General features: G+C 42.8%; 1 protein-coding gene across 1 annotated transcript; it reads right to left on the reverse strand.

The window, feature by feature from the left end:
• Positions 1-686: 686 nt before the first annotated feature.
• On the reverse strand, positions 687-8,442 carry LOC110538906 (transcription factor Ovo-like 2). Its single transcript, XM_021625880.3, has 3 exons — positions 8,380-8,442; positions 5,034-5,223; positions 687-1,017 (listed from the first exon to the last, which is right to left on the reverse strand). The coding sequence occupies exons 1-3, from the start codon at positions 8,440-8,442 to the stop codon at positions 692-694; spliced, it is 579 nt and encodes a 192-aa protein (XP_021481555.3). The 3' UTR covers positions 687-691.
• Positions 8,443-19,628: the final 11,186 nt, after the last annotated feature.

The following is a 19,628-nucleotide window of genomic DNA, read 5'->3' on the forward strand; positions in this document are numbered from 1 at the left end:
TAGAATAATAGTGAAGACATTAAAACTATGAAATAACACATATGGAATCATGTAGTAACCAAAAAAGTGATAAACAAATCTCGGGAGCGATGGCTTGGGAGAGACCAAGGTCGAAAGCCATACGTCCTCCGAAACACAACCCAACCAAGCCGCACCGCTTCTTAACACAGCGCGCATCCAACCCAGAAGCCAGCCGCCCCAATGTGTCGGAGGAAACACCGTGCACCTGGTTGGCGCGCACTGCGCCCGGCCCGCCACAGGAGTCGCTGGTGCATGATGAGACGAGGATATCCCTATCCGGCCAAACCCTCCCTAACCCGGACGACGCTAGGCCAATTGTGGATCTCCCCATGGACCTCCCGTGGGGAGGTCCGTGGGGGCCACTGCCCTAGACCACTGCGCCATCCGGGAGGCCCACATATACATATTTAGCAGATGATATTGCGGGTGTAGTGGATGTTATTGCGGGTGTAGCGAAATGCTTGTGACGCATTTAGCCTTGGTGCTAGACTTTCTCTACTTTGTGACAAGGTAACAACAAAGGAATTGGCTAAGGCAGAAACAAGTAAAGTTGCCTGTAGACGCTAATCTAAATGTTGCATCTTCCCTACTAATGGTTAAGGTTTGGGTTGGGGAATGGGAAGCTGATCCTATATCTGTACCTAGGTGAAACTTCACTCCGGAGTATTAATCAACCCATATAATACCCAGCCGTAATATAAATAAAAAAGGGTCTGGGTTTGTGTTGAGAGAGCATGTTGTTGGCGCCCTCATGTGCCTGGTGGCGGTAGTAGCGGCGCAGGGCTTGGCTGCCCGGGTGGCACTGGCACATGTGGAGGAAGTACTCGTCGGGCCGGTTGGATGTGTAGCCGCAGTCCTCGCACACAAAGATCTTGGAGCGACGCTGGCGGTAGGCATACTGCTGGAAAACGCCATGGATCTTCCTCAGGTGGGATTCGAGGGAGCAGCGCTGGGTGAAGGCCTTGTCACACAGCTCGCAGCGGTACGGACGGATACCTGGTGGGAAGGGAGAGAGGGTGAGGAGGGTATGTGCGGGGGCAGGTGCTCAAAATGAACTCACCCCTGTTTGAACATGTTTTATTTCATAATGCACATCTCGAAAATCATAACATTCCAAATGCCTCTGTTTTAATTTTCTTCCATGGGCAGGCTGGGTCATTCCTGTTATGCAGTGCCTTTTCTGTCCACAGGAAATAACACCTCTTATTTAGATTAAAATGTTTCGTTCCAAAGGGCTTAAAATATCAAGTTACGTGTCCTTTACCATAAAAAAACAAAGATATGACTCTCAAAAGGGGATTTTATGCATTTTGACCATTTTGTTTTCTGTGGATGTAGGTGTTTTTGCCATGTCCCTGCGTGCTATTTATCATAAAATATTCATAGTCATAAAATATTCAACATATGTATTCATTATTTTATAGTCCTACTTTTTTAAATATCTGTCATCCTTTTTTTCATGATTACTGTATTTATTGTTACTGTATTTAATATGTTCTGTGTCCCTGATTTCTACTCATTCCAGGGGTTTTCTTTGTTTGTACTATTTTCTACATTGTAGAATAATAGTGAAGACATTAAAACTATGAAATAACACATATGGAATCATGTAGTAACCAAAAAAGTGATAAACAAGTCAAAATATGTTTTATATTTGAGATTCTTCAAAGTAACAACCCTTTGCCTTGATGACAGCTTTGAAGATAGCCCTATTTGGTAAAGGACCAAGTCCATATTATGGCAAGAACAGCTCAAATAAGCAAAGAGAAACGACAGTCCATCATTACGGTAAGACAAGGTGGGCAGTCGTGTTTTTTCAAGAGCAGTCGCAAAAACCATCAAGCGCTATGATGAAACTAGCTCTCGTGAGGACCGCTACATGAAAGGAAGACCCAGTGTTACCTCTGCTGCAGAGGATAAGTTCATTAGAGTTACCAATTTCAAATATAAATTATAAACTGGGTGGTTCGAGCCCTGAATGCTGATTTGACCGAGATGGCAGAGAGACAGGGAGATGGAAAAAGAAGAGGGTAGTGGATGTCAGTGAGAGAGAGAAGCGTGTTCTAAGGAAACAATGGAGAGAGACGACGAGAGAAGAAAGGCCAGAGCAACAGGTAAGGCATATTTTACCCCTCCCCCCACACCTCCCCCACTTCCTGAACATGACCCAATGTCAGGGCTCTCAAGGTTAGAGCAAGCTTGCAGCTGGGCACTTTAATGCTTTACTATTCAGGATCTACTTGAGTTGTGTTCACAACAGTTCCTTATATTTATGCTCTATTCTATATTACTAAACCAAACCCATGCTATTATTATGTTGTTGTTTTTTGTTTTTTTGATTGATTGGTTTGCTGATTGATTCATTGAAGAACTGATTGATTAACTGATTGGTCGATTGGTTACAATACTAACAGTGATTACAATACTAATAGTGCTTACTGTGTTTTAGGCAAAGACGTCAAGGTCAAAGAAAGACCAACAATACAAAGACAGAGATCAAGAAACATCAAGCCACCTTGAAAAAAGAGAAAAGGAAAATGTAAAAATAAGAGATTCCAACGCATTGGAAATTCCAAAAGTGAATGCCATGTTGAGACGTCATCCAGTTCATCCAACCATTAGAAGAACCCTTCTGCCTACTTGGAGGTACATAAAATACCACTTTGGAAACCATTGAGCTACAACTGGAGCAATGGGACTTGCAGTATGTCCCAGTCAATCTCTCTCTCTCTCTATTTCTCTCTTGCTTCTCCTTCATTTTGGAAGAAATGAATTTGTTCGAAACTGTTCAACTATTGTCTTTCTCTCTCTATGAGTCATCTACTCACAATATTTGATGCACTGCAGTGCTAGCTAGCTGTAGCTAATCCTTTCAGTGCTAGATTCATTATCTGGTCCTTTGATTGGGCGGACAACATGTCAGTTCAGGCTGCAAGAGCTCTGACAGGTTGGAGGACATCTTCCGGAAGTTGTCATAATTACTGTGTAAGTCTATGGAAGTGGAGGACAACCATGAGCCTCCTAGGTTTTGTATTTAAGTCAATGCATCCAGAGGAGGATGGAAGCTAGCTGTCCTCCAGCTACACCACGGTGCTACCCTCCAGAGTGCTGTCAAGGCTTCTGTACACCTTCTTTTCAAAATAGTGTGTGTGTTTTAATCCATTTTTGGGTGACGTGAATATATTTAGTATAGTTTTATCAAAAAAATGTACAATTTAAAGGCCTCCACTAGTGTGTGCGTGTGTGTACAGTGCTGTGAAAAATGCATTTGCCCCTTCCTGATTTCTTATTTTTTAGCATGTCACACTTAAATGTTTCAGAGCATCAAATAAATGTAAATATTACACAAAGATAACCCAAGTAAACACAAAATGCAGTTTTTAAGTGATGATTTTATTTATTAAGGGAAAAAAGCTATCCGTACCTTCATGGCCCCGAAACCTAATAACTGGTTGTGCCACCCTCAGCAGTAACAACTGCAATCAAGCGTTTGCGATAACTGGCAATGAGTCTTTCACATCGCTGTGGAGGAATTTTGACCCCCTCTTCTTTGCAGTATTGTTTTAATTCAGCCACATTGGAGGGTTTTCGAGCATGAACCGCCTGTTTAAGGTCACGCCATAGCATCTCAATCGGATTCAAGTCCGGACTTTGGCTAGGCCACTCAAAAACCTTCATTGTGTTTTCTTCAAGCCATTCGGAGGTGGACTTGCGTTTTGGATCATTGTCCTGCTGTAGAACCTACGTGTGCTTCAACTTGAGGTCACGAACTGATGGCCGGACATTCTCCTTCAAGATTTTTTGGTAGAGAGCAGAATTCATGGTTCCATCAATCACAGCAAGTCGTCCAGGTCCTGAAGCAGTGAAGCAGCAAAGCAGCCCCAGACCATCACACTACCAACACCATATTTGACTGTTGGTATGATGTTCTTTGTCTGAAATGCTGTGTTACTTTTATGCCAGATGTAACGGGACGCACACCTTCCAAAAAGTTTTGTCTCGTCAGTCCACAGAATATTTTCCCAAAAGTCTTGGGGATCATCAAGATGTTTTTTGGCAAAAGTGAGACGAGCCTTTATTTTCTTTTTGGTCAGCAGTGGTTTTTGCCTTGAAATTCTGCCATGGAAGCCATTTTTGCCCAGTCTCTTTCTTATGGTTTTGTCATGAACACTGACCTTAACTGAGGCAAGTGAGGCCTGCAGTTCTTTAGATGTTGTTGTGGGTTCTTTTGTGACCTCTTGGATGAGTCGTCGCTGCGCTCTTGGGGTAATTTTGGTAGGCCGGCCACTCCTGGGAAGGTTCACCACTGTTCCAAATTTTCTCCATTTGTGGATAATGGCTCTCACCGTGGTTCGCTGGAGTCCCAAAGCTTTAGAAATGGCTTTGTAACCCTTTCCAGACTGATAGATGTCAATTACTTTGTTTCTCATCCGTTCCTGAACTTCTTTGGATCGTGGCATGATGTCTTGCTTTTTGAGATCTTTTGGCCTACTTCACTTTGTCAGACAGGTTATATTTAAGTGATTTATTGATTCAACAGGTCTGGCAGTAATCAGGCCTGGGTGTGGCTAGTGAAATTGAACTCAGCTTTCCAAACAATGTGATTAACCACAGTAAAATCATGATTTAACAAGGAGGGGTAATTACTTTGTCACATAGGGCCATGAAGGTTCGGATAGCTTTATTCCCTTAATAAATAAAATGATCACTTAAAAACTGCATTTTGTGTTTACTTGGGTTATCTTTGTGTAATATTAAAATGTGTTTGATGATCTGAAACATTTAAGTGTGACAAATGTGCAAAAGAATAAGAAATCAGGAAGGGGGCAAATATTTTTTCACAGCACTGTATATGTTTGCATGCTTGCCACCTGTGTGTGTGTGTGTGTGTGTGTGTGTGTGTGTGTGTGTGTGTGTGTGTGTGTGTGTGTGTGTGTGTGTGTGTGTAGATGTGTGTGTTTTCACACCTCTCACCTGTGTGTGTCTGTGTCTGTGAGTATTGCATGCCTCACCTGTGTGAGTGCGCATGTGCCTCTTTAGGTCGAAGGTGTCGTTGAAGCCCTTGCCACAGCAGTGGCAGGGGTGTCTTTTCACCATGCTGTGGCACTTGAGATGGCGCGTCAACATGCACTGCAGGGGGAACACCTTGTCACATTCCGAACACATGAAGTCACCCGAGCTGAGGGGGACATGTGGCCGGGGCTGAGAGAGAGAAGAAAGGGACTTGGAAGTTATGACACAGACACTGCCTCTGACACTGCTTCAATGTACCGCAGGGGACCTTGGACACATTCAATCAAGCATGATAACTCTAAAACTCTTCACATAAGTTGTAAATTGCGTACTCTCCTTTTACAGTATATCACACAGAAAGAATTCATATTTCTAATCAACAGGTAACTTCCAAAATAAAGGAAATAACCAACCATAAAGCGTAGATAGTGACTGGTTTTCTGTTTCACGCCCATACCTTTTTTTAAAGGTATTGGTGACCAACAGATGCATATCTGTATTCCCAGTCATGTAAAATCCAATGAATTGATTTCAATTGACTGACGTTCTTAAATGAACTACAACTAAGCCTAAAACATCTGATTCTTGATGGTTGCTAGTCAGCGACAGGTACCACTATACTTCGGCAGTTCTAATACTCTGCCAGGCACTTGAATCACCCATCTCTTTGCATAGCCCAGCCACCACATGCATTTTTGTTAATCGATCCATAAACAATTTCATGAATATCTCTGAATGATTTTGAAATAAAGTAGGCTAATGCAATTGAACGGCCAAAACAATTGCTTATTGAAACTCCCAAAGCCATTCCATTATTCTAAAACATTTGAAGCAATAGCCTACATGCGTGTGGTCAACTATTGAAGCATCATTTCGCACTGGTTTGAGACAAGCAGTGGGGTCTCTTGATGAATCAATATTTGTCTGATTTTTCTTTTCACTGAATCTCCATTTCGATATTGGTTAGGCTACAATTAGGCAGTAGTGTAAACTACTTTAGTAAAAATACTTTAAAGTACTACTTAACCTTTTCACCCGTGAGTTCCAAATATCTCTAACCGTCGCCCCTGCGTGAGTTTCTTCATGCGTGTGATGTCAGAATGCTCTCACTGCTCCAAAATGTGACAGGAGAGTTACCAGCGCTGCCCTTAAATCAAGGCACACTGCCTGCTAATTAGATTTTGCGCTACGGTTAGGCTAGGCAGTAGGCTTGTATTTGGTGTGATAATCTGTGAAGTGAAAACATTTTATTTGCTTTGTGATTTGTCAAAAATGGTAAACAACTTGTCAAGTCATGTGCACTGGTCCTTGTATACACTGTAACAAGTAAATCGACAATTTGTAATATGCTGAAAAGTGACTAAGCTAAGTTCATATTTTTCAGCAAATGAGCGCAGACATCTTTGACTTTGTTTATTTGCGCCTTATAGTGAATTGCATTCTGGGATTAGGGAGTTTTCGCCAAGTCAAACATAAACAAACATGGCTGCCATCATAAAGAATTTAGCTGCTGTTAGCTTAGTTGACACACATTTATTTTCTAAACAACATTACATTAGTCTCTTGCGCTCACCAGAGATGTGGTACATTGTAAACTAGTCTAGCTGTTAGGTCGCAAACTTGTTTAGTTCTTTGTCAGCGAAACCTGTTATTTAGACTGGTTCATGGAATGAGTTGGGCAGTGGATGTGTTCCGTGTGATGCTTGGATGATGAAGTTCGCATTTATCTTTTAAGATGTTCTGTTCCAAATGTATAAAAAAATTCAGACCCTTTACTCAGCACTTTGTTGAAGCACCTTTGGCAGCGATTACAGCGTAGAGTTTTCTTGAGTATGACACTACAAGCTTGGCACACCTGTATTTGGGGAGTTTCTCCCATTCTTCTCTGCAGATCCTCTCAAGCTCTGTCAGGTTTGATGGGGAGCATCACTGCACATCTATCTTTAGGTCTCTCCAGAGATGTTCAATTTGGTTCAAGTCTGGGCTCTGGCTGGGTCACTCAAGGACATTCAGAGAGTTGTCCCAAAACCACTCCTGAGTTGTCTTGGCTGTTGTGCTTAGGGTCGATGTCCTGTTGGAAGGTGAACCTTCGCCCCCCGTCTGAGGTCCTGAGTGCTCTGGAGAAGGTTTTCATCAAGGATCTCTCTATACTTTGCTCCGTTCATCTTTGCCTCGATCCTGACTAGTCTCCCAGTCCCTGCTGCTGAAAATCATCCCCACAGTATGATGCTGCCACCACCATGTTTCAACATAGGGATGGTGCCAGGTTTCATTGATGTCCTTCTGAAAGGTTCGCCCATCTCCACACAGGAATTCTGGAGCTCTGTCAGAGTGACCATCCTTGACCAAGGTCCTTTTCCCTCGATTGCTCAGTTTGGCCGGGCGCCCAGCTCTTGGTGGTTCCAAACTTCTTACATTTAAGAATGATGGAGGCCACTATGTTCTTGGGGACCTTCAATGCTGCAGAAATGTTTTGGTACCCTTCACCAGATCTGTGCCTCAACACAATCCTTTCTCGGAGCTCTACGGACAATTCCTTCAACATCATGACTTGGTTTTTGCTCTGACATGCACTGTCAACTGTGGGACCTTATATACACAGCCTTTCCAATGTATGTGCAATCAATTGAATTTGCCACAGGTGGACTCCAATCAGGTTGTAGAAACATCTCAAGGATGATCATTGGAAACAGGATGTGCCTGAGCTCAATTTCGAGTCTCATAGCAGGGTCTGAATACTTATGTAAATAAGGTATTTCTGTTGTTTTTTTTAAAGCCTGTTTTCACTTTGTCATATGGGGTATGTGTGTAGATTGATAAAAAAAAACATATATTTTTAATACATTTTAGAATAAGGCTGTAACCTAACAAAATGTGGAAAAAGTCAAGGGGTCTGAATACTTTCCAAAGGCACTGTGTATATATCTGTTTCTCACCGATACCTTAGAAAAAAGTTAGGGGAGTGGATCAGAAAACCAGTCAGTATCTGGTATGACTAGTATTTGCCTCATACAGCACGACACATTTTGTTCTCATAGAGTTGATCAGGCTGTTGATTGTGGCCTGTGAAATGTTGACGCACTCCTCTTCAATGGGTTCTATATGGACCCCAAAAGGGTTCTATCTGAAACCCCAAAATGATATCCTATGGGGACAGCCGAGGAACCCTTCTTTAACCCTTTTTTTCAAAGAGTGTATCAGCCTTGATTTGGCATTCCAAAACTCTCTACCTATGTACGGTAGGCCTACAACAATTTTTTGGTGAGATTGTATTATTCAAACAATATAAACATACACAGACAAAAGATAGCGTACAGACGCACACAAACATCAACGACATATCACCTGCCCAGACCCACATGCTCCCACCGTCTCCATCTCCAGCATCTGCAAGCCTCGATGCCACATGACCTCAAACTGAGCCACTCTGCCATTCTATGTTGCCCACACCCTTTCAATATTCAAATATAATGCATTTGATTCTTGCACCATCCCAATTATGGAGGATCACTTGATTTCCAGTTTTCAAGTACAAGTTTAACAGACATTTCATAGGCAGCATAGCTCGTAAAAGTTTACCTTGGCTCGGGAGACCAGAGCCAGTGCAGCAGGGTGATAAAAATGATTCTGGCCCATGGTCCGAGAGAAGAGATTAGACCAACCATGGCCCCTGTCTGGCCCTAACCCTGGTTCTTCCCCTAGTACTGGTCCTTGTCCACTTATTGCCCCTGCCTCATGTGCTGAAGTCAAGGAGGGGGTATCTGGCTCTGACAGAGCCACAGGTTTGGGTTGGTCAAGGCAGTTGAATGTTGCAGACTGTACCTCAGCATTCTCACTCACTGAAAAGGTAGGGAGACAGACTCAGAACATGCACAGACATATTATTCATGAGAAATAGCCAGCATATGAGGCAACGTCAGTATCAAACTGCCTGTGAGGCTATTCTATAATATTCTATCCTCTGATTAAGCAAACCTGTAACTTTCCTAAAAAATACAAGACTACAATTCAAACTAAATAAAATACGGATCATCTTACTTATAAATATGAATTGATCAAAGCGATCTTGAAATAAATACATTGTAATAAATACAGTAATTATAGAGCAAAACCATTCACACACACTGTTTGCCTCAACACCGCAGTATTCTATTTTCTCTTTCTCCCTTTTTTTGTTGTTGCATTTTTACTATTTTCTCAGATACTGCTATTTACAAAATTATAAGAATACTTGTCTTCTTGAACAATATGAATAAACATAAACATATCCAGAACTGACCTGATCTGTTGTCCTCTTTCCAGTCTGTCTGAACTGGGTCTCTCCACCTCCATCCTCCACAGGCCCCCTGTTTCTTATTTTTCTTATACAATAGGAATGACCGCGGCATCCTCTCTCTCTCTTTATTTCTCTCTCTCTCTCTCTCTCTCTCGTCTCTGTATGAATCTTCAACTTTCTGATCCTGAGTCTACTGTTAAACGCTCCTGCATCCCACCACTTTTGGTTTTGTGTTCAGCTACAGGACCAGGTATCACCTTACACCCCCCCCACCCCCACACACACCTGCCCTTAGTCCTTCCATCACCACCCCTCCTATACCTTCCAACCAATGTCCATTGTCCAGGTAGCTCAAGAAAATCACAACGCTCATTTCCATAGCACTCATTGCGATGGCAGGAGCTGGGCGGAGAGGGACTTTTTTTTACTGTTGCGCACCTGCGTTGACTGTGCGCCTGAGCCTCTTTTAACTTGTCCCACAATTGTTTTACATCCCAGGGAGTGAGAATCTGGCTTACACATTCAAGCCATGCAAATGTGGGCCGGCAGTGCCTGGACAGAGGGCATGGTCGGAGTAAGAGGAGCATGCATAGAATAGCCACAGCCTGAACTGCTAGGAAAATCTGCCTTTTCTTTTCCACCCTGCTTGAATTGTCTGGCAGATTTAGGTCGCTCAAAAAACAAAGACAATGATCATTCAAATGCAATAGAAAGGGTCAATTACTCTACTGTATGCCCTCCCGTTGACTGCTTGGTTTAGAGAAACGGATAACACTTGTTTGCTTTACATCCCCACTCATGTCTGTTGATTTCTTGAGTGATTCTGCTTTTGGAAACAGACAGTAGAATGTGGCATGTGAACGCACAGAGATTTCTCCATTCAAACCACCTCCATTCAAACTCCCATAACTTTTCCAATGACACCCAAAAGTACTCAGTACTCGTAACACTCGTTACGCACCTATCAATGTAAGACTTTGTCAACCTTACTGCCTCTTAACAGGCGGACACACTAAACACAAATACTATTAAGGTATCTTTACTTTTACTCAAGTTTGACAATTAAGTAATTTTTCCACAACTGGTCCTTCACTCTTAGAAAAAAAGGTTCCAAAAGGGTTCTTCAGCTGTCCTCATAGGAGAACCCTTTTGGGACCCATGTGGAAAGGGTTCGACATGGACCCCTAAATTGTTCTACTTGGAACCAAACGGGTTCTACCTTGAACCAAAAAGGGTTCTTCAAAGGATTCTCCTATGGGTAATGCCGAAAAAGATAACACCTTTTTTTTTTATATATAAGAGTGTATAGGACAGACACACACACAGAGACAGAGACAGAGACAGAGACAGAGACAGAGACAGAGACAGAGAGAGAGAGAGAGAGAGACTCATGGCTCATTTCACTGGATTCTGAATGGCAAATACAGCTGCAGCAGCAAGACTTGAACAACATGCAAATGCTATAGAGGTCAACAGAAGAACATCCCAACACAATAGCAAGAGAATATTTACATAGCTAAGAATGGTTTTCAATTGTCCTAAGGAAACTGTCAGCATGGATGGTACCAAAGAAAAAGTGTAAGCCTCAGAGGTTTTTACTATAAGGTAAAAGCTAAAAAGGGTTGGGGAATCCTGGGCGAGGGGGTAGGATGTTTTTTTTGCCCTTCGTTGTAATGTGCATACAATTTATGAATAATACATAATAATAATACATAATAATATTTTTTTATTTTAAATCACACACAAAATACTAAAAAGTTTTCAATTAATTTCAATAGCTGAGTCTCCCTCCCTATTCTTACTGAAGGGGAGAATCTATTGAAAGTATTGTAGCGAAGGGGAAGTGAACCCAAGTCACGGGCATGAAAGGCAAACACCCTACACATCCCACCAATAGGGTTAAAACACTTACTGGGAAGTAAGGCTCATAGAGCTAGTATGGCTACAGTATGTTGTTTGAAACGTTCACATAATGGTCATAGAGTTTATGTTTGTGTGTCACGTTCTGAACATAGTTCTTATGTGTTTTCCTTGTTTTAGTGTTGGTCAGGATGTGAGCATTCTATGTTGTGTGTCTAGTTTGTAGACCGATACCCACTAATTATCAAAATCCAGAAAAGAGACGTTAAATTCTACAACCACCTAAATGGAAGCGATTCCCAAACCTTCCATAACAAATCCATCACCTACAGAGAGATTAACCTGGAGAAGAGTCCCCTAAGCAAGCTGGTCATGGGGCTCTGTACACAAACACAAACACACCCCACAGAGCCCCAGGACAGCAGCACAATTAGACCAAACCAAATCATTTGAAAGTAAAAAGATAACTACTTGACACATTGGAAAGAATTAACAAAAAAACAGAGCAAACTAGAATGCTATTTGGCCCTAAACAGAGAGAGTACACAGTGGCAGAATACCTGACCACTGTGACTGACCCAAACTTAAGGAAAGCTTTGACTATGTACAGACATAGTGAGCATAGCCTTGCTATTGAGAAAGGCCGCCATAGACAGACATGGCTCTCAAGAGAAGACAGGCTATGTGCTCACTGCCTACAAAATGAGGTGGAAACTGAGCTGCACTTCCTAACCTCCTGCCCAATGTATGACCATATTAGAGAGACATATTTCCCTCAGATTACACAGATCCACAAAGAATTCGAAAACAAATCCAATTTCATCCCATCTCTACTGGGTGAAATTCCATAGTGTGCCATCACAGCAGCAAGATTTGTGACCTGTTTCCACAAGAAAAGGGCAACCAGGGAAGAACAAACACCATTGTAAATACAACCCATATTTATGCTTATTTATTTTCCCTTGTGTACTTTAACCATTTGTACATTGTTACAAAACTGTATATATATATAATATGACATTTGTAATGTCTTTATTGTTTTGAAACTTCTCTTTGTATGTGTAATGTTTACTGTTCATTTTTATTGTTTATTTCACTTTTGCACATTACCTACCTCACTTGCTTTGGTAATGTTAACACATGTTTCCCATGCCAATAAAGCCCCTTGAATTAAGAGAGAGAGAGAGAGAGAGAGAGAGAGAGAGAGAGAGAGAGAGAGAGAGAGAGAGAGAGAGAGAGAGAGAGAGAGAGAGAGAGAGAGAGAGAGAGAGAGAGAGAGAGAGCGAGAGCGAGAGCGAGAGAGAGAGAGAGAGAGAGAGAGAAAATATAATATGACTGTGCACTGGCTGGAAGATGGGGTTCCAAGTGGTTTACAGTGAATCTCCAGCTCCATTGCTGGGAAGGAGGGATATTTCCTAATTCAATTATTAATCATCCGACCACTCCCCTGAATTAGCTAACAATTCAAACAAGGCATGAAATGCTTCCCAATCCGCTTGAGAACCACTATGTCTGATTATATCCTGAACCCGAGCCTTCCCGTCATCCGCAGTCACACGTTCAGCCCATCCAAAATCCCAGGGGGGACGGGGGACACACGAGCCCCCCCCCCCCCCCACATCCTGGGAAGCATGTAATTTCAATAATATTAATAATATGCAATGAAAGCACTTGTGCTAATTATAGACACTCACAATGGTTTGATCCACTGACAGTTCTTTAGCTGGCAAGGTAATAGAGGGTTCGTATCCACTGTCCGAAAGGCACTCAATGTACGTAACTGACGTGAGGTTAATCCAGTCAACCGCGCCATATCAATGTTTTTTTTTTTTTTTTTTAATGTTGGCAGGGTTCACGCACTAGCTGAATTTGCAGAGCTAGTACGCAAACTAAAGCAAACATTAACTATCAAGCTAGCTAGTACCTAAGTAAAAAGACGGACATCAGAGTATTTTTCAGTACACCAAAACGCAAAGTAAGAACTCTAGCCTAATATCTCAAAGACTAGTTGATAAAATGTTCATAAGAAAGAAGTGAAATGCTAATGGAAATGTTTCACAATGATGTCATTAGGCAGAGCAGGCAACAGGTGGCACACAGACAGCAGAGCTGGGGACAGATGGGCAGGGACAGACTGGCAGAGACAGACTGGCAGAGACAGGGAGTCTCAGGTAAGATTGTTGAGCCTTTGGCAACATTATGAAAGGTTCTCAATTTTTTTAACTTGTAAAATGGGGACATAATTGGGGCATAAATGCCATGGATACCCCCACTCTCAACTTAAACTGGTGACTAAACTAAGATTTGTTTAAGGCAATGGTATTGCTGTTGTGATTAATTGTGTCGTTTTGGGTACCGGTAGTTAGGAGTACTGCAAACACCTTATTTATTTTCTAGGAGACAGACTGTGAGTCAGTGAGGGTGGTGAAAGGGAAAGAGCCAGGGAGAGAGACTTCAGAGGACCGTGGCACAGCCACGGCAGGACCAGGTGTCACCCTTGTTGCCAGCAGCACCAGTATTGGGAACAGTGGCACAGCATTGTCCAGTTACCTCAGTGATGGCACAAAACCATATCAGCCACACCCACTATTTATAGAACCGCAAACTCTTGCCAACAGAGTGTTGACGTTTCAAGAGAGATGGTTTCACGATTTCCCCTGGCTACATGATAATCCATCAATAAAAGGAGTGTTGTGTTTTCACTGTAGCCAAGGGGTTTCAAGCCAGCCATCTTTTGGCCAAAGAGCAGATGCTGCCTTCATTAGTGCAGGATTTAGGAACTGTAGAAAAGCCATTGAATAATTCACAGCACATCAAAACTGCCAAACCCACCACCACTTCGTAACAGCACACCAACTAAATCCAATCAGTTCCCATTTATCCAGCGCGTGGGGTAAACAGCAGGGGGACGCAACGTGTTGCTTGATGAAAATTGTTAGTTCGGTGCGGCATGTAGTAAGACAGGGACAAGCCTTTAGAGGCCACACGGATGACAGTGGGAATTTATACCAGCTTTTGAAACTTAGGGCAGAAGAGGATGATCCCATTTTACTGAAGTGGTTAACAGAGCGTACCACAATGTACACAGGCCCCAAAGCACAGAATGAAATTCTGAACATCATGGCCAATACAGTCATTCGAGGCATTGCAGCTGAGATTAGGTCTCTTCCGATTGTACAATTTTCATTAATTGTTGATGGTACTCAAGATGTCTCTGGTGCTGAACAGGAGAGTGTCTGCCTGTGTTATGTTGACCATGACCTTGTCCCTCACGGGGAGTTTATTGGGCTATACAGGGTGTCGGAGACAACAGGCGAGGGCATATCGAAAGTGGCAACTGATGTATTGTTGAGGCTCAATTTGCCCATGTCTGGCTTACGTGGGCAGAGTTACGATGGTGCCTCAAACATGGCAGGAAAATACACAGGTGCACAGGCAATTGTGAGGAGGCAGCAGCCATTAGCCCTCTATGTCCATTGAGGAGCACACTGTGTAAATCTGATTACACAGGCTGGCTGCTCAGCCTCTCCACTGATCCGGAATTCCCTTCCTGGGTCCGTCAGTTAGTTATTCTCTATATTCAGTCAGGAAAGTTTAAGAGCATGTTTGAATCAATTGCCACGTCCAAAGATACAAATCTGACCACCCTGAAACCCCTATGCCCAACAGGGTGGACTGTGCGGAATACTGCTATTAGAGCTGTGCTAGGGCAGTATGAGAGGGTACAAAGCAGCCTAGAGGAGATGGCAAAATCTGCATCCAAGACAGCTTCAATTGCCAGTGGCTTATTCGAGCACTTCAGCAAAGGCAAGACTGTGTTGGGCCTCACACTTGCCTCTGCTGTTCTTGGAGAGCTTGAATGTCTAAACATTTCACTGCAGAATAAAACTCAGACTGTCTCTGATATGCAGGCTGCAGTCGATTGTGTGCGGTCATCTCTTAGGGGCACGAGAAATGACGAAAGCTACCTTGCACTGTATGAGAAAGCAACAACATGGATTGACTCCATTGAATCCATTGAGATGCACTCAAGACGATTTGCTGGCAAAGCAGTGGATAGGGCAGAATTTTTTAAAGTGTTGGATGGTGTGGAGGTTCAGTTTGGCGACCGTTTTGACCAGGACAGTCTAAACGTCCTGCAAAAGTTGGAAAGAGCACTTCTCACGGGGGAGTTGGATGAGTCTCTAGATCGGTACCCAGAACTGAACATAGATTCTCTTTCAGTGCAGCTCCCGCTCTTTCACAACAAATACCCCTGTAGCAGCAGTGGAGAGGCAGCAGAGGTCCTCAGGAGGCTTCCAGTAGGAAGTTGACCAAGTTGAGGTGCTGATCAGAATTTTGTTTGTGGTGCCAGTGTCTTCATGTGAGGCTGAGAGGAGTTTCAGTGTACTCCGCAGGTTAAAGACTTGGCTACGGGCTAGCATGGGCCAAGAGAGACTGAACGGTGTAGTTGTCTGTAATGTACATAAAGACAGTTCTCAGGCTGAAAATATCTGCCAGCAATTTGTTGGATCCATTGAAACCCACAAACATATGTCGGTTCTTTTGTTCAGTAGTGTGTATAGCAGTCGTTCTCAACCTTTTTGGGTACTGGAACCCCTGCATATTTTGAGGCAAGGCACGCAAGGTTTTGAGCTGTCCTCAGGGACCTCCACCCCGTCTATATTATATGTAAACTTACTGGAAACCTTGTGGTACTGACTACATTCATTACACTTTTTTATTTCACAGACCCCTTGCAATTAATCCATGGACCCTTGTTTGAGAACCCCTGGTGTAATTGATATTTGTTCTTTTGTTTAGTACATGACAGTACACTTACAAATTATTTTTTTCATGTTATTTTATTTAAAATGGCATACTTTGTGTGACATGCTTGTCCATAGCTGCTGTTTGAAGAGTTGAGACACTGACTGAAGGATATTTTGTTTGGTTTATTAGGGTTTTACATTTAAATAGTTATTTTGCTTTTAGAACTGTACTTATTTTGAGCTTTTTGTTCTTGTACAGATGTTGTAGTAGATTCAGGTCAGTGGCAGATATTTAATGACTATATAAATGTATCAGAAAAAGTTCAATGAAAAGGTCAATTCAATACGGAGACCAACTTTGTGATGGTTCTCAATGGAGATTTTTTTAGATGTGATCACAACATGTTCATTGTATTTATGAAAACTACACCCATACAGTGTACAGTACCATTGCCACCTACTGGCCTTTCTTGATATTGCTGGGTGTAAGTACAAATACCTGCATACAGACTGGACTGGTAAGGAGCACTGCTATAACTATTATTATTATTATTATGATTTAAACATTTGAACAAGTTGGGAAACCCTTCAGTTAACTACTGTACCTATCAATTATCCAGTTGTAGGAATTATGGTTCCTCAATATACACTTAACATATTACAACGTTGGCTATGTGTTACAGCACTACATTTGGTGTCCCCCTCAGGAATTGCTCGAGGTAATGTAATTGTCCCCTCCAAGGTTGATATCAGATTTTCGCCCATGTCCAGAAGAAGCAGCCATTCGTCTTTGCTCTCCGATGCCCTCACAAACACTTCAGTCAGATCCTCGACGTCCAAGCACATGCACCTGCTTCACTCTCGGACTACAACAAAGCATTTCCAGTCCCTTTTCTCTGCTCGGCTGATCCACGTAGCTAGCCACCGTAACGTTAGTCAGCTAGATAGCTCAAGTTTAGTTTTTACTTCTGACACCAATGTAATGATCTCGATAGATCATGAATAAAAGAATGTCCATGACAGTGGATTATGTTCATGAATCAAATGGTTTATTATACAACTCGAACAGGCTACTACTGTATGGCCGTAGTCTACTCCAAATAAATCGTTATACACAAATAACAGACCACCTTCTCTGAGAGCTCACTGATCCAGGATGTAAGAGAGAGAACAATGTCAGCATGGAAATATAACAGAACCTGTGCTCAGCCCCCCTGTCCAGCCCACCTCTGTTCCACCAACCACAACGATGCCTGGCACCAAAACATTCCAGGGAATTCCTTTGATTGTCAGACAACAGGTGGACTGGCTTGCTGGACCCCGCAAAATGCTTCCTGGTAAACATGCCGCGATAACCACACAACAACAGCACGTCAGAACACAGGCACACATAACTGTCCAAGCGGTTACTACAATATGTTTGGTAAAGTAATAAAGGCGGCAAAATATTTTTTTAATTATTCAGAATTTGCCCTCTTGCTAGATTGATGAATACAGCCATAGTGAAATAGTGTAAATGTGGTGTGGGCCAGGCGCTTCACTAATTATTTAAGTGAAAGTGATTAGAAACTGAAATAGGTGACACCTGTCTGTGTGTGTGTGTATGTGTGAACGCTGTTTGAAAAGACATGCTAAAGAATGATCTTCCTATGTTGTCAACTTTGTGTCTGTAGAAGTGTCGAGGAAGGTGTTTTTTATGTTATAGAAGTTCCCAATACTTCTTATGTTATTGTTCGGTTAATCATGATCAGTCATACCAATTATCACAAGATGAGTAGTCACAATGCTAACCATAGGGCAAGAAACGACTGCAAAATAAGTTATGCTAGACATCCAGGCTGTATCACATCCGGCCGTGATTGGGAGTCCCATAGGGTGGCGCACAATTGGCCCAGCGTCGTCCGGGTTTGGCCGGGGTAGGCCGTCATTGTAAATAAGAATTTGTTCTTAACGGACTTGCCTAGCAAAATAAAGGTTAAATTAAAAAACATTTAACAAAACATTTTAAAAAATATTGTTGCTATTTTGAGATCACTACAAAACCTAAATTGAGATTTATATCTCAATCAATGACTGAAATATATTAGGAAAACATTTATGAATGAGCTCTAACGGTATGTAGTGTAGTTTACGTTCCTTGTCTGTAGATGGCACTGGAGGCAGGGCTTTCTCCTATAGAGCTCCATTTTCATGGAATGGTCTGCCTATCCATGTGAGAGACGCAGACTCGGTCTCAACCTTTAAGTCTTTATTGAAGACTCATCTCTTCAGTGGGTCCTATGACTGAGTTTAGTCTGGCCCAGGAGTGTGCAGGTGGAATGGAAAGGTACTGCAGCAACGAACCGCCCTTGCTGTCTCTGCCTGGCCGGTTCCCCTCTCTCCACTGGGATTCTCTGCCTCTAACCCTATTATAGGGGCTGAGTCACTGACTTACTGGTGCTCTTCCATGCCGTCCCTAGGAGGGGTGCGTCACTTGAGTGGGTTGAGTCACTCACGTGATCTTCCTGTCCGGGTTGACTCCCCTTGGGTTGTGCCGTGGCGGAGATCTTTGTGAGCTATACTCGGCCTTGTCTCAGGATGGTAAGTTGGTGGTTGAAGATATTCCTCTAGTGGTGTGGGGGCTGTGCTTTGGCAAAGTGGGTGGGATTATATTCTTCCTGTTTGGCCCTGTCCGGGGGTATTGTCGGACGGGGCCACAGTGTCTCCTGACCCCTCATGTCTCAGCCTCCAGTATTTATGCTGCAGTAGTTTGTGTCGGGGGGGTAGGGTTAGTCTGTTATATCTGGAGTATTTCTCCTGTCTTATCCGGTGTCCTGTGTGAATTTAAGTTTGCTCTCTCTAATTATCTCTTTATTTCTATATCTTTTTCTTTCTCTCTCTCGGAGGACCTGAGCACTAGGACTACCTGGCCTGATGACTCCTTGTTGTCCCCAGTCCACCTGGCTGAGCTGCTGCTCCAGTTTCAACTGTCCTGCATGCGGCTATGGAACCCTGACCTGTTCACCAGACGTGCTACCTGTCCCAGACCTGCTGTTTTCAACTCTCTAGAGACAGCAGGAGCGGTAGAGAGACTCTGAATGATTGGCTATGAAAAGCCAACTGACATTTACTCCTGAGGTGCAGACCTGTTGCACCCTTAACAACCACTCTGATTATTATTATTTGACCCTGCTGGTCATTTATGTACATTTGAACATCTTGGCCATGTTCTGTTATAATCTCCACCCGGCACAGCTAAAAGAGGACTGGCCACCCCTCATAGCCTGGTTCCTCTCTAGGTTTCTTCCTAGGTTCTTGCCCATCTAGGGAGTTTTTCCAAGCTACGGTGCTTCTACACCTGCATTGCTTGCTGTTTGAGGTTTTAGGCTGGGTTTCTGTGCAGAACTTTGTGACATCAACTGATGTAAGAAGGGCTTTATAAATACATTTTATTGATTGATTGGTAAATTGTAGAAATAGAGGGGCTGACTGCAGCCTGACCTAGCTAGCTAGCTGGGAAGGGAGGAAAATGATGGAAGCGGATGTTCTGTTTGAATCAGATGGCATTGGAGTGTCGAGTGAAGATGAGTGAGAAGAACTGATTACAGTGGAGCATGCAAAAATAAATAAGATAAGTAAAGTGGTATAGGAATCTAGTAAATACAAGCCTAGTTCTGATTCTTTTTTTGGTCAGAGTAAGGGATTTGCCAGCTACCTAATAAGCAATG

Source organism: Oncorhynchus mykiss, chromosome 12, assembly GCF_057628025.1.
Source record: "Oncorhynchus mykiss isolate SJ-2025 chromosome 12, ASM5762802v1, whole genome shotgun sequence".
In the NCBI taxonomy this organism is placed as follows: domain Eukaryota; kingdom Metazoa; phylum Chordata; class Actinopteri; order Salmoniformes; family Salmonidae; genus Oncorhynchus; species Oncorhynchus mykiss.